The 13,815-nt window shown below is 38.0% G+C and overlaps 1 protein-coding gene across 1 annotated transcript in view; it reads right to left on the minus strand.

Moving 5' to 3' along the window:
* Nucleotides 1-362: 362 nt before the first annotated feature.
* Nucleotides 363-13,815, minus strand: part of OSTN (osteocrin) — a 34,662-nt gene continuing 21,209 nt past the window's right edge. Inside the window, exon 4 of the mRNA XM_062177432.1 lies at nt 363-447. Within this exon, the coding sequence (XP_062033416.1) occupies nt 363-447 (85 nt within the window). The remainder of the gene's footprint in view (nt 448-13,815) is intronic.

The following is a 13,815-nucleotide window of genomic DNA, read 5'->3' on the forward strand; positions in this document are numbered from 1 at the left end:
TTCTGGAATGTGTTTCCTTAACAGAGAGATTGTTACATACTTATGTGTATTTATGAAGGTAATTTATTAGGTTAATTGGAATATTAAACCTTGTTTTGCATACTAATAGTCAATAGTCACATAGAAATCTGTAAAAAATGTTAATTCATTACTCTTTGAGGGTGAAGAAGACCTAGGTATTATTTAAATTCTTTGACATGAATAAAGAAATTGAACACAGAAGTGTTTGGGAAAGTGATTTATAAGCCAAAATATCAAAAGTGAGATTATGAACCAGGTGGATACTTTTGTTGATTGTGAAATGTTAATCAAATGAGTGCACTTGATTACTTACCCAAATTGTACTCACAATTTGGAGTCAATTAACCTCTGGAATTTGAAAGTCGGTTTCTACCAATCCGATCCATGGGAATACCAAATCTCCTTTTTGGATGATCTACTACTTTTCTGAAAATCAAGGTGAATTTTAAATTAATCAATCATTGCTTTGGCTCTTTCATTTCATGCAGATCTGGAGTTGGAATAATCAGGATAGTTAACCATTCACCAAGACCCACTATGTGCCGAACATGTTCTGGTTTCAACATCTCTTGAGGTAGGTATTACTAGCTCTATTTTATATATGCATGAGAAATGTGAAGCTTAGAGTAGTTATCTTAACCAAATTCAAATAGACCACATGAAAAATCCATGCCTTTCCAGCATATTAATCTGATAAGTGCTTTAGTTTGGGTGCATTCCTTCTTTCTTTGAGATGCTATTTCCCTATTAATTGAGAAAGATTGGAATGGGTCCATGGTTTTTTGCAATCTCTGCCTTAGAATGGTTCTCCTGGAGGAAGAATGATGATGGGAAAGGAAGTGGTGCTGATGCTAAGACTTAATGTGGAGTAAGTGTGCTTCTCATATCTTCATTGAGACAATCCACAGAAGCTTTAGATGTGATGGTCTATATTTACTTGTATTCTGTATGTCCAGTTTATGCTGAAATGGTGTCAACAGCTTCTATATTAAAATGAAGCTTTAAAAAATCCACAAGAGGCCAAATGTACCTTTCAGCTCAAGTATTCTAAGAATTAGCTCTTTAAGAAGAAACATTTTTTAAACATTTCTATTTGTTTTGTTGTTACCATCACTTAGAGTTATCAAGCCAAAATCCTAACAGGACAGGTCCCAAAACTTATGTGCGTAACTTTCACCTGGAATAAAGAGATGCTTGAGTATTCATAATGATAGAGGCGGGAGATGTGAAGAAGATGATGTAAGAGACTTGCCTTATAGCCGAAGGTAAGTGACTTAAAAATATGTTGGGATTTTTGCTGAATTATTAAGCAGAAAGTAGTTTTAAGGGTGTACTTAAAAAGTTCATGGAAAACAGAATGTAAAAATGTTATTTTTGCACATAATAATTTTGAAAATATTTCATAGTTTTTATATGTATTTTTTCATATACTTTTGGATGACCTTTCATATGTAAGGATTTCCAAATTTTTGCACCAAAATAAATTTATCTCTTTTTAAGAATTAATTATTTATTTGAAAGACAAGGTTACATAGAGAAAGGGAGAGTCAAAGAAAGATCTTCCATCTGTTGGTTCACTCTCCAAATGGCTGCAATAGCAGGGGTTGGCCAGACCAAAGCCAGGATCCAGAATCTTCATCTAGGACTCCCTCCTGAGTTACAGGTGCCCAAGAACTTGGGTCATCTGCTGCTATCCCAGGTACATTAGCAGGGAGCTGGATTGAAAGTGGAGCATTCAAGACTTTAACTGGTGCCCATATGGAATGCTAGCATTCAAGGCTGCAGCTTAACTTATTGTCTCTTATGTTTCAATTTCATTTTCCCACAGTCTTTTTGAAGCTCCATTCATATTTTAAGCAAACAATATAAGAAATTGACAGATTGCAAGTGCAATAAGCACTTTGATCAAGAAGTAGAACATCATTAACAATCAAACACTTTTGGAATAGGAAGGAATCTTAAAGGTTATTTCCTCCTAATAGCAAAGATTTCTGCTGTAACTTTTTGACTGTAGTTATACGTCATTCCTTGAAAATCTCAGTGATGTTACCACCAGATAACCTAATTTTCAGTAGTTTAAAGAGTTAAAGGAAATATTACTTCCAAAAATTTTTCATGGCTCTCTCTCTTTTTTCTAATTACTTGCATTATGTTATTAACATGTAAATACAGAAGATGGGATTATGGATGTTTTCACTATAAAGAATATTAAACATTTGAAGAGCTAAATATATTTACCCTGATTGTACATTACACAATATATACATGTTAATGACATATCACATAGCACCTCCCAAAATATGTGCAGCTTTTGTCTGTAAAAATAGAAAGTTATAACCTTAAAATAAAACAAAATTGATAGATTAAACAAAAATATAATTTAAGCACCTAAAAGAAATGAATGTCTCAGTGCTTGAGGTTTTTCCTAGCATAATTTATTGTGTACCTAATATATATAAAGTTTTTTTGTGACTATTTTTGGATAAATGCATCTTTTCTTTAAGAAACCTATAATTAACTATTCTCAGAATAATGAAAATTTGATGTAAATACAGAATACTATCTCAGTTTTATTGATAACAATTTTTTCCTTAACTATCAGGACTGAACAACAGTCCTGATATATTGGTAGGTAAATAATTTATTAAAAGGCTCTGAGAAGTATGGAGGACAATGTAAACACAGGAGATTTTTATTGCTGTAACTTACACTTAACAAACACTACTTACTTTTAATTAAAAATAATTAATAATTAAAATGATTAACTTTTAAAAAAAATTGTTGAATCATTTGAAAGGCAGAGTGGCAGGGAGAGAGAGGGGAAAAGACAGAGAGAATCTCCCATCCACTGGTTCATTCCTCAAATGGCCGCAATGATCAAGTCTGGACCAGGCTGAAGCCAGGTGCCCAGAACTCCCTCTGGGTCTCCCACATGCAGTGGCAAAACCTGCAGTCCCCTTCCAGAAACGTTTTGAAGACCCCCTTACATGGATTTCAATTTTTTTTCCACCAAAATAAACTTATTTTTATTTCCGTTTCCGTGAACTTTTTGAAATTCCCTTGTATTTTTTAACTTCATAACCAAATGAAAAAATACTTTTTGTAAAATTAGCATAAAAATCATTGTCAAGAATAATAAAAATTATGTGTATCAGCCATGCTTTAAGTTCTTTTATATATTAGTAGATTATGGCTATTTAAAGAGAAGGAAAAAAATCTCTCCTTTATATTTTTATTATCTTTTCACACATAAGTGAATTTATATACTCTTAAGAAATTATTTTACTTTTGTAATCACAGAATGGCTTTCCTGAGATATCCATGTCATAATCCCACATTCTGCAAATATGTGACTTTGAGATAGGAAGATTTTCCTGAATCATCTTGCTGGGTGCAGTCTACTCCCTGGGGTCCTCAAAGTAACGATGATGACGAAAGAAGGAACAGAAGAGAACAGCAACCTGAGAGCGACTTCCCCCTCCACTGCTGCCTGTGATGATACAGGAAAAGGTCAAGAAATCATAGCACGTGTGGCCTCTGAAAGTTTTTTAAAAAAAATGAGGACTTTGGTGCTACAAACTGTAAAGAAACAATTCTGCCAATAACTTGATTAGGCAGGACGTTAATCTTCCTCTCAAGCCATCTCACATCTTGACTTCTTCTATGTTCAGATGGCAGAAAAAGTGAAAGACAGAATACAGAGTAACATGTAGGAGGATATTAGCTGCCAATCATGGCTAGAACCGAGTCATATGATTCTATCGAACCCAAAAGGAGAATCGAAAAAGTTGCTGGGAATGACATACGAGGTATTTCAAAAATTTTGTGGAAAATGTGTGCATGAGTTTTTTTTCTTTCTTTTTTTTTTTTTTTTTTTTTGACAGGCAGAGTGGATAGTGAGAGAGAGAGACAGAGAGAAAGGTCTTCCTCTTTGCCGTTGGTTCACCCTCCAATGGCCGCTGCCGCCGGCGCACTGCGCTGATCCGAAGGCAGGAGCCAGGTGCTTCTCCTGGTCTCCCATGAGGGTGCAGGGCCCAAGCACTTGGGCCATCCTCCACTGCACTCCCTGGCCACAGCAGAGAGCTGGCCTGGAAGAGGGGCAACCGGGATAGAATCCGGCGCCCCAACCGGGACTAGAGCCTGGTGTGTCGGCGCCGCAAGGCGGAGGATTAGCCTGTTAAGCCATGGCGCCGGCCTGCATGAGTTTTCAATGTTTTTCTGTACCCAAGTGGACCAAGTGCAATTATCATTTTTTTTTTTTCTATTCAGGTGACAGGGAGAGAATATGAGGGAGAGAGGAAAAGAGGGAGAAAAAGAGAGAAAGAGTGATAAATAGAGAGATTATCTTCCATTATCTTCCATTCCTGAAATGCCTGCAATTGCCAAGACTGAGCCAGAAGCCAGGAACTCAACCCAGTTCTCCCAAATGAATGACAGGGACCCAACTACTTGAGACATCACCTCTGCCTGCCAGGGTCTACATTGGAAGGGAGCTGGAATCAGTATCTGGAACTGGGAACTGAAACTAGGAACTCCAGTATGGAATGTGGGTGTCTAATAACTAAACCAAATATTCTATCCTATACTTCTTTTCTGATTCCATTTTCAAGACACTTTTGAAGTACCCTGCTATGGGGCACAGTGAGAATATGATACATTCTGACTGATAGAGTTTTAAGATAATTAATTTATATTGTTTTAAGCTAATGTTATAATTTATTATAGTAGCATTTTTCTATACTTGTTTTTCTATAAGATTTAAGGCTTATGTCTAAGTGTAATGTGGTTAAAAATTAGAAAATATGAAAATAATGAGGTTCTGGGAGGTTCTTTGATCCTTCAGTTCCTTTTCTAACTGTTCTACCATTATAAGTCCAGGGAAGGGGTAAGGCAGAAACCTTCTAGGATGGACAGAATTCTCAGGGGTAATTTCAGATGAAAAGGAAGAAGGACAATCCTTTCCAGGTATTTTAAGATGGGGAATAAGGGGCCGACACCATGGCGCAGTAGGTTAATCCTCCGCCTGTGACACCCGCATCACACATTGTGTCCAATTGGGGAGTGAACCAGCAGAAGGAAGACCTTTCTCTCTGTTTCTCCCTCTCATTGTCCATAACTCTACCTCTCAAATAAATAAATAAAATATTAAAAAAAAAGAAGGGGGAGAAGGAGAGGTAATAGCATCATGAAAAAGGAGTCCTACTACTCCTGTCAAGAATCAATGTTGTCAATAAAAACAAGAATTTTACTTTTTCTTTTGCCTGCTCTCTTTTTTTCCCCAAAGAAACTGTTTATTTAATGAGTACCAATTTCATAAGTACAACTTTAGGAATATAGTGATTCTTCCTATCAGATTTATGATAGTCTCATAAACCATTATAAATTTAATCAAACATTTAATGGTCCCTATTATCAATTTATATTTTAACGAAGACAAAAATAAATGAAAGTAGCATTTTTTCTTTATTCATTTATTACAGTTGATCTGTGCCTGCTGAAGCAAATGAGAAGCAATTGAGTTCCTGGTGAAAATCAAAATTAACTAGCGTCTTCCTATCTCCCTCGATCCCTCGCTCCCTCCCTCCGTCTCTTCCTCTCTCCCTCCCTTTCTTCCTCCCTCTCTCTCTCTCTTCCTTCCTTCTTTTCTTTTTCTTCCTTCCTCTTTTCCATCTGTCCTTCTCTCTCCTTCCTTCATTCTCCCTTTCCCTATTTCTCCTTCCCTTCTTCCCCCAGATTTGATTCAAAATCCATCAGAAACCAGGAGATAGAGGACTGTTTGATTCTGATACTTACTGTTGGTGTGACCCTCTGAAAGTCTGTTATTCTAAGCCTCTTTTATCTTTGATAAAATTAAGATAATCCCCACTGCACTGTGATGTTATTCTAACAACAGATTCATAATTACTTTATCTTGTCAAAATTAAGATTAAGACTTGCTCATGAATATCTGGAAACTAAATTTTAAAAAAGCCAATTAAAAATATATATAAGTCCACTCAATGTTTTATTTTTAATTTTTAAATTTTTTTTTATTTTTAGTTTTTTTTACAGGTAGAGTGGACAGTGAGAGAGAGAGACAGAGAGAAAGGTCTTCCTTTTTGCCGTTGGTTCACCCTCCAATGGCCACTGCGGCCGGCGCACTGCGCTGATCCTAAGGCAGGAGCCAGGTGCTTCTCCTGGTCTCCCATGAGGGTGCAGGGCCCAAGGACTTGGGCCATCCTCCACTGCACTCCCTGGCCACAGCAGAGAGCTGACCTGGAAGAGGGGCAACCGGGACAGAATCCGGCGCCCCGACCGGGACTAGAACCCGGTGTGTCGGCACCGCAAGGCGGAGGATTAGCCTAGTGAACCGCGGCGCCGGCCCCTCAATGTTTTATATATTTTGTACTAACTCAAAAATCATATCACTTTTTCAAAATACATGAATAAAAATCACAATTGCACAGGAAATTAAAATCTATACAATCTAGCTATTTGGAAGTAAATTGCAACCTAGTAATCTTAAAATTTTTGTTTATATAAAATGAATATAATAGTCCTAAGCTCTATGACACATGCAGTAACATATACATAAATGTTAGAAGAAATTCCTAACACCAAAGGGAAAGCTATACTTTCTGACTATCTAGTCCCTCTTGTGACAAAATAAGGGTATGACATGACTACAGATGCATTTAAAACAGTCCACCTTTTCCATTCTAAAGTATTCTGTAAGTAGTTTAAAAATACAGAATGTTTGTCAAACTGATGTAAAGGGAATGACTGGATTTTTTTTTAAACCCAACTTTAATCTTTACTCTAAAACATATACTACCAATTAGGACTTTGTTTAATATTTAAATTCATGGGTAATTCCATTTCTAAAGCTATTTTACACTCAAAAAAGGCAGAAAAGCTATTTTTAAAAGTTTAGTTGAAAATCCGTACACATAAGGAGTCTATAAATTTATGTTCGGTTTTAAATAAAAGGAAAATGAACATTCCTGTATGCAGCATTAGTATAAGGAATAAAGTATCACTGGCACTGTAGACAGCCCATGTGTTCCCCATCCCAACTTGCCTCCCTCTCATGATTCAGTCTCAGAGGTAATCTTCTGACTAAATTTTGGTCTAATCATTTCCTTGCTCTTCCTTATCTTACAGCCTGTGTATATATTATTCAAAAATCTATTTTCCAGTTCAATTGATCTTCAAAAGATCATGAAGGGGATTGCTGGGTTTCCTAGAGTGATAAACATTTAAGAAGTGCAGGGTGTGAAGTGGGGTTGGGGCCATGGTGTGGCCTCTGCATTACAAAATAAAGCCCTGGGTATCCTCAAAAAAAAAAAAATCTATTGTCTAGTTTAGACAGTTCTAGAATTGTACTCAAAAAGAACCATGTATTGGAGACATAATGTATAACATAGTGACTATAGTTAATGATAATATTGTTAATATTAATAATTATTAGTATAATTAGTTATGCTATTAACTAAGTTAATAATAATGTATTGCATACTTGAAGTTTGCTAAGAGATTGCAAGTGTTTTCAGAACAAGAAAAGTAATAATGTGAAGTGATAGTTAATTTGCTTGACTGTGGGCATCCTAATGTTCTTAATGAGGGTTGTGTGATGGCCATTATGTGCCATGCTTTTTTTTTTATTTGACAGGTAGAGTTATAGACAGTGAGAAAGAGAGAGACAGAAAGAAAGGTCTTCCTTCTGTTGGTTCACCCTCCAAATGGCTGCTACGGCCAGCACTGCGCTGATCTGAAGCTAGGAGCCAGGTGCCTCTTCCTGGTCTCCCACATGGGTGCGGGGCCCCATCACTTGGGCCATCCTCCACTGCCCTTCCGGGCCACAACAGAGAGCTGGACTGGAAGAAGGGCAACTGGCACTAGAACCCAGCACCCCTATGGGATGCCAGAGCCACAGGCGGAGGATTAACCAAGTGAGCCACAGCGCCGGCCCACAATACTTCTTGAAAAAAATTATTAGCTTTGAGAATTTACCAAAGCCAGAGAATACGAGTGCCACATCATGGAAGCATCAGTCAAGTAAGGCATTTTTTTATTTCTCATACCTCCATCCTCAATTATAATGAAGACAAATGGCAGCCTCTTCTAGTATGATGGAGAAAGTAAGGATTAACTGACCACAATGCCCTTCCCACTGCAACTTTGAGTTTTAATGGGGCCCAACCTTGGGAAATGAGAAGCTTTCATAGTATTCATGATTTGGGCTAAGATATGAGCATTTTTTAAAAAAATTACTGAAATATGGTTATTTTTTCTAGTAAAAATGACCAATAGGATTTTTTTTTTTTTGACAGGCAGAGTGGACAGTGAGAGAGAGAGACAGAGAGAAAGGTCTTCCTTTGCTGTTGGTTCACCCTCCAATGGCCGCCACGGCCAGCGCGCTGCGGCCGGCGCATCGTGCTGATCCCGAAGGCAGGAGACAGGTGCTTCTCCTGGTCTCCCATGGGGTGCAGGGCCCAAGCACTTGGGCCATCCTCCACTGCACTCCCAGGCCACACCAGAGAGCTGGCCTGGAAGAGGGGCAACCGGGACAGAATCCGGTGCCCCGACCTGGACTAGAACCCGGTGTGCCAGCGCCGCAAGGCAGAGGATTAGCCTATTGAGCCACGGCGCAGGCCAGGATTCTTATTATTTCAATGTGCCGAGTTGAGCCACAGGATTTGCCTTTGATTTTTTTTCCTAGGGATAAAAGACAGGTACCTCTCAGTGGGTTTTAGTGCATGTGGGTGGGAGATGAAATTGATTTTCAGATTATGTAATGGGGGATGTCTTTCAGTTTTAGTAATATTCTGTAACAAAGCACTTATGTACCTGGATATACAGAACATGTGTAATTTTGTGCTTCTGTATAATCTCCAGATCTACTCTACATTTTTTCATCCTACTCTGAGTCCCCAGGATGCTGATTTTTTGGACCACATAAAAGTCTCCTTTCCCACTGGCTTTGATCTGGGTCGACCAATAGGCAGCTTTCACAAGCAAGACTGGAGGGGAGTGAGGAAAAGCCAGGATAATTTTCTCCTGGCCCTCTCCTTGCAAGACCGCTTCCAGTCAGTTATGTCTTTGAGCAATTCACTGCTTCTCTTAACGCATCTGACTCTACAATTCTCTTTCTTATTTTCAGATCCTTTCCCATCACTGTGTGTTTTGGCCAGGGTAAAAACATCTACCATGATCCATCCATTTATTCTCAGATTTTTAGAGTCTTCTTGTGAATAAAGCCTCCTCAAACTTTCCTATTTCAAGATGCCCATTTCCTATAGGAACCCTGACTGACGCATAACATTACTTGCTTGATTGACCTCAAAATGTTAAAGAGACAATAAAGAGTAATGATAGTTGTGGAAATGTTTAATAGTAATTAAATTCAAATGTAGAGTATTATTATTCTTGTATTTGCAATATATTTTTGGTACTGTATGAAGGAATGAGGCAAACAATTTTTTTTTTTTTACTCTGGGCCAGTGATCATCTTCTAACATTAGAGGGTCATTTAGATAGTATATACTATTTTGACACAGATATAATCATGTCTGCTTCCTTATTTGCATAACTGGAGTGGCCATTCGTACACTTAAGGCTTTAAACAAGTGAAATAAAGTGAAAAAATATCTTAGACTTTAAAACACAGTTAGTATTGCCTTGATAATTAAATTGGTACATGTAACTGAAAATGTTGAAAAAATATTCAGGTGAAAAATACATTAAACAATATAAAATAGGAAACAATATATATTTATTTGTTTCTTCTTGATAGAATTTGACATAGAATTTGCACAGCATATGGGAAATCTCTGTATTTCTCTCTGCTCTGTGTCTTTCAAATAAATAAATGTAAATAAATACAAATTTTTGGTTTAAGACCAAGCACAGCAATTCAGTGTAAAAACTGAAAGCTACAGTGAAACTTCAGGAGAAATATCACTTGAATTGAAGTTGAATGCATATATTGTTAATTATTAAAAACAAAATTATAGGCCGGCGCCGCGGCTCACTAGGCTAATCCTCCGCCTTGCGGCGCCGGCACACCGGGTTCTAGTCCCGGTCGGGGCACCGATCCTGTCCCGGTTGCCCCTCTTCCAGGCCAGCTCTCTGCTGTGGCTAGGGAGTGCAGTGGAGGATGGCCCAAGTGCTTGGGTCCTGCACCCCATGGGAGACCAGGAGAAGCACCTGGCTCCTGCCATCGGAACAGCGCGGTGCGCCGGCCGCAGCGCGCTACCGCGGCGGCCATTGGAGGGTGAACCAACGGCAAAAGGAAGACCTTTCTCTCTGTGTCTCTCTCTCTCACTGTCCACTCTGCCTGTCAAAAAAAAAAAAAATTATAAAGGCCTAAAGAGTCTAACTCCGGGGAAATATTTAGCTTTTATGTGCACAGGGCTTATGTGCAAGTGTCTGGAAATAGTTGGAGGTGAAGGTAAACAGAGAAAAGAGGAAAAGGAAAAGGCCATTTTTAACCTCCTAGGGTCATCACTTATTCTACTTGCTTTATCCAACATCTTGCTTTATCCAGCATTCAGTGGATCCTTTACAAACTGCTCCAGGATACAGACCAAGCCAACATGGACTTTTCACTGTTCAGTCCCAAGGGCACAGATATGAATAGTTATGTGAACAATATCCCTATGTGACCTCAGTTGTCCTCCCCAACATTATTTCTTATCCTCTGATTCTTGATACCTAATATGCAGCACATGCCATGCTACTCAGCTCTCCCTTCAAGAACATGCCCCAAAATGTTCAAACTCAAAGCTATTTCTTACATGGTTTTCTCTTAACACAATAATTCTTGTTCATCCACTTCATTGGTCAAAAAATACTAGTTCTTTGTGTCAAAATTTGCTGTTATTGTTGAATCTGAGAATGTCTTTAAAACTTTCTTGAAGAATTTTGATGAAATACCCATAATCTCTTCAAATAGTGATTGCTTCTTTTTATTTTCCCATAAAACCCTTAATTACTATAAATTACAATGTCTCACTCTATTTACCATACTTTTGATGTATTCTGAATCATTTCCTTAGCCTTATCCTATGATGTATTATTTACTCTATTGGTCTAATCTTCTATTTTTCATTGCTTAGTTCTTATAAATGTATTTCAGAATAATACAGACACACGCCATAACAGAAAATTATAGTGAACACCTATGTGCTCATCATTCAAAGTAAAACATTACCAATTTATTGCAAATCTTGTGTTTTCTATTCTACTCCCCCATACCATGAAGCAAATTTCAGATAAATACGGATAGTTTGCTACTCATTGTGATTTCACTCATAGCTTTTCCATTTCATCATTGTGGGAGAGATAAACATATTCAGTGGAACCCATGCACTGAATTTTGATCTTTCCCTAGGCTACTCATAGGTGGGGCATCACTTTGTCACCATGCTGGCCAGCTGTGGCTCCCAGTCCAGTAAGCCACGCCATCCTGACAGTAAACCACAGAGGCCCTGTGATGTACTGTGTTGCTAAGCTATGATGGTCAGGATGTCAGTTGTGCTAAATAAGGCGATGATCAGGATAGGACATGACTCCATCTGAGTAACCCTTGCTAAGTCAAGGAGCATCTATCATTCATGTTTATATATTTAACTGAGGCATTTCATTTTTAACAAAAATTGAAACCTTGCTCAAACTTGAAACTAAATTAATGTCATTAAGTAGTCACTATTTATACTCATAAATGTCTTCTTCATATGTTAATTTTATAAAAGATAGTTGTTTGAATCAGGAACAAAAAACCTTGCAACTGATTAATAAGTCTAAGTCTACTTTAATCTTTAGAATCCTCTTCCCTTTCCACCCTTTTTTTTTTTTTTTTCTGGTGAAATCCTTGTAATTTATTTATGAAACAAGGCAGGTTATTTTTCCTGCAGTTTCCCTCAGTCTGGATTTTGCTGATTGCATCTTGTAGTGTCTCAGAAGTTATTTCCGTTTTCCATATTTTCTGAAAATTGGTAGGTAAATCTAAAAATAAGTCTTTGGTTTCTGGCAATATTATTTTATGGGTGGTGCTGGGTTTTTTCAGCAGGAGGCATACAATGATTGGTTTTCCTTTGTGATACTAGCAGCAGTTAATGACTCATCCATCATTTTATTAAAGTTACTATTCTATTATTTTCCTTCATTAATTAGACAAGTTAATGCTATAAGGTGAAATTTTTTTTGAAATTCATGCAGGATTTTTCATAATACATCTTTTCTCTGAACCTTTGGAATTCCCTTTTATAGCTGAGTAGTATTCCATTGTGTGCTGTCTTAGTCTATTTCACCTGTATTTTTATCATTTAGCTTATATGCACTTTGAAAATTTTTTGTTACCAAGGTATTTTCTTATTTTTGCATTTTCTTTTATGTACTTGAAAATTCTTGGGGCTGGTGCTGTGGTGTGGTAAGTTAAGCCTCTTCCTACGGGTAGTGGTGTCCCATATGGGCGATTGTTCCAGTCCTGGCTTCTCCACTTCCAGTTCAGCTCTCTGCTAATGGCCTGGGAAAGCAGCAGAAGGTGGTCCAATTGCTTGGGTTCCTGTGAGAGCCCTGGAAGGATGCTCCTAGCTCCTGGATTCAGATTGCCAAGTTCTGGCCTTTGTGGGCATTTGGGGAGTGAATCAGTGGATAGAAGACCTCTCTCTCCCTGTCTCTCCCTTTCTCTGTAACTTTTCCTCTCAAATAAATAAATAAATCTTTAAAAATCATCCTTTGCCTACATATTTTATTATTTTTTTATTATTTTTTTTTATTTTTTTTATTTTTTGACAGGCAGAGTGGACAGTGAGAGAGAGACAGAGAGAAAGGTCTTCCTTTTGCCGTTGGTTCACCCTCCAATGGCCGCCGCGGTAGCGCGCTGCGGCCGGCGCACCACGCTGATCCGTTGGCAGGAGCCAGGTACTTCTCCTGGTCTCCCATGGGGTGCAGGACCCAAGTACTTGGGCCATCCTCCACTGCACTCCCTGGCCACAGCAGAGAGCTGGCCTGGAAGAGGGGCAACCGGGACAGGATCGGTGCCCCGACCGGGACTAGAACCCGGTGTGCCGGCGCTGCAAGGCGGAGGATTAGCCTGTTAAGCCACGGCGCCGGCCCATATTTTATTATTTTTATGCTACTGTACATAAGCCTTTTAACTTTTCATATGAGCTATGTTTGTATGCAGAAATCCTATTAACTTTTTTAAAGATTATTTATTTATTTGCATGCATTTAAAAAATACAGCTTTAGGAACATGGTAATTCTTCCCACCATACCTGCGCTCACACCCACTCTTCCACCCTCTTCCACCTCCCTCTCCTATTCCCAGTCTTATTTTTCACTAGATTTATTTTCAATTAACTTTATACATTCTTTTTAATATACTCCATTCTCTTTTTAATAGATTAACTCTATTCTCATACAATATGTCCTATTAACTTGTAATATATTTTTTATTTAGAGCTTTGTTCTAGTAGTTTTTTCAATGATTGTCTTGGTTTTCGAACATATCATGTGGAAATAAGCAAACTTCTACCTCGTCATTTCCAAACCTTATGACTTTAAGTATCTTCTCTTTAATAAATACATTTAGAAATTATAGTGGAAATAATGGGCATCGTTTTCTTATTCCTCTCTTCAGTACAGCTCCCAGTAAATCCAACAATTAAGTAAGATACTGACTTTTGACTTTTGGTCTGAGGTACACACACACACACACGCATACATCAGGTTATGGAAGTATCTGTCAATTCTTATTTTTTATTGTCTTTTTTTAAACATGAATAAATGTAAGATTTTGCTAACTGC

Source organism: Lepus europaeus, chromosome 2, assembly GCF_033115175.1.
Source record: "Lepus europaeus isolate LE1 chromosome 2, mLepTim1.pri, whole genome shotgun sequence".
Taxonomy (NCBI): domain Eukaryota; kingdom Metazoa; phylum Chordata; class Mammalia; order Lagomorpha; family Leporidae; genus Lepus; species Lepus europaeus.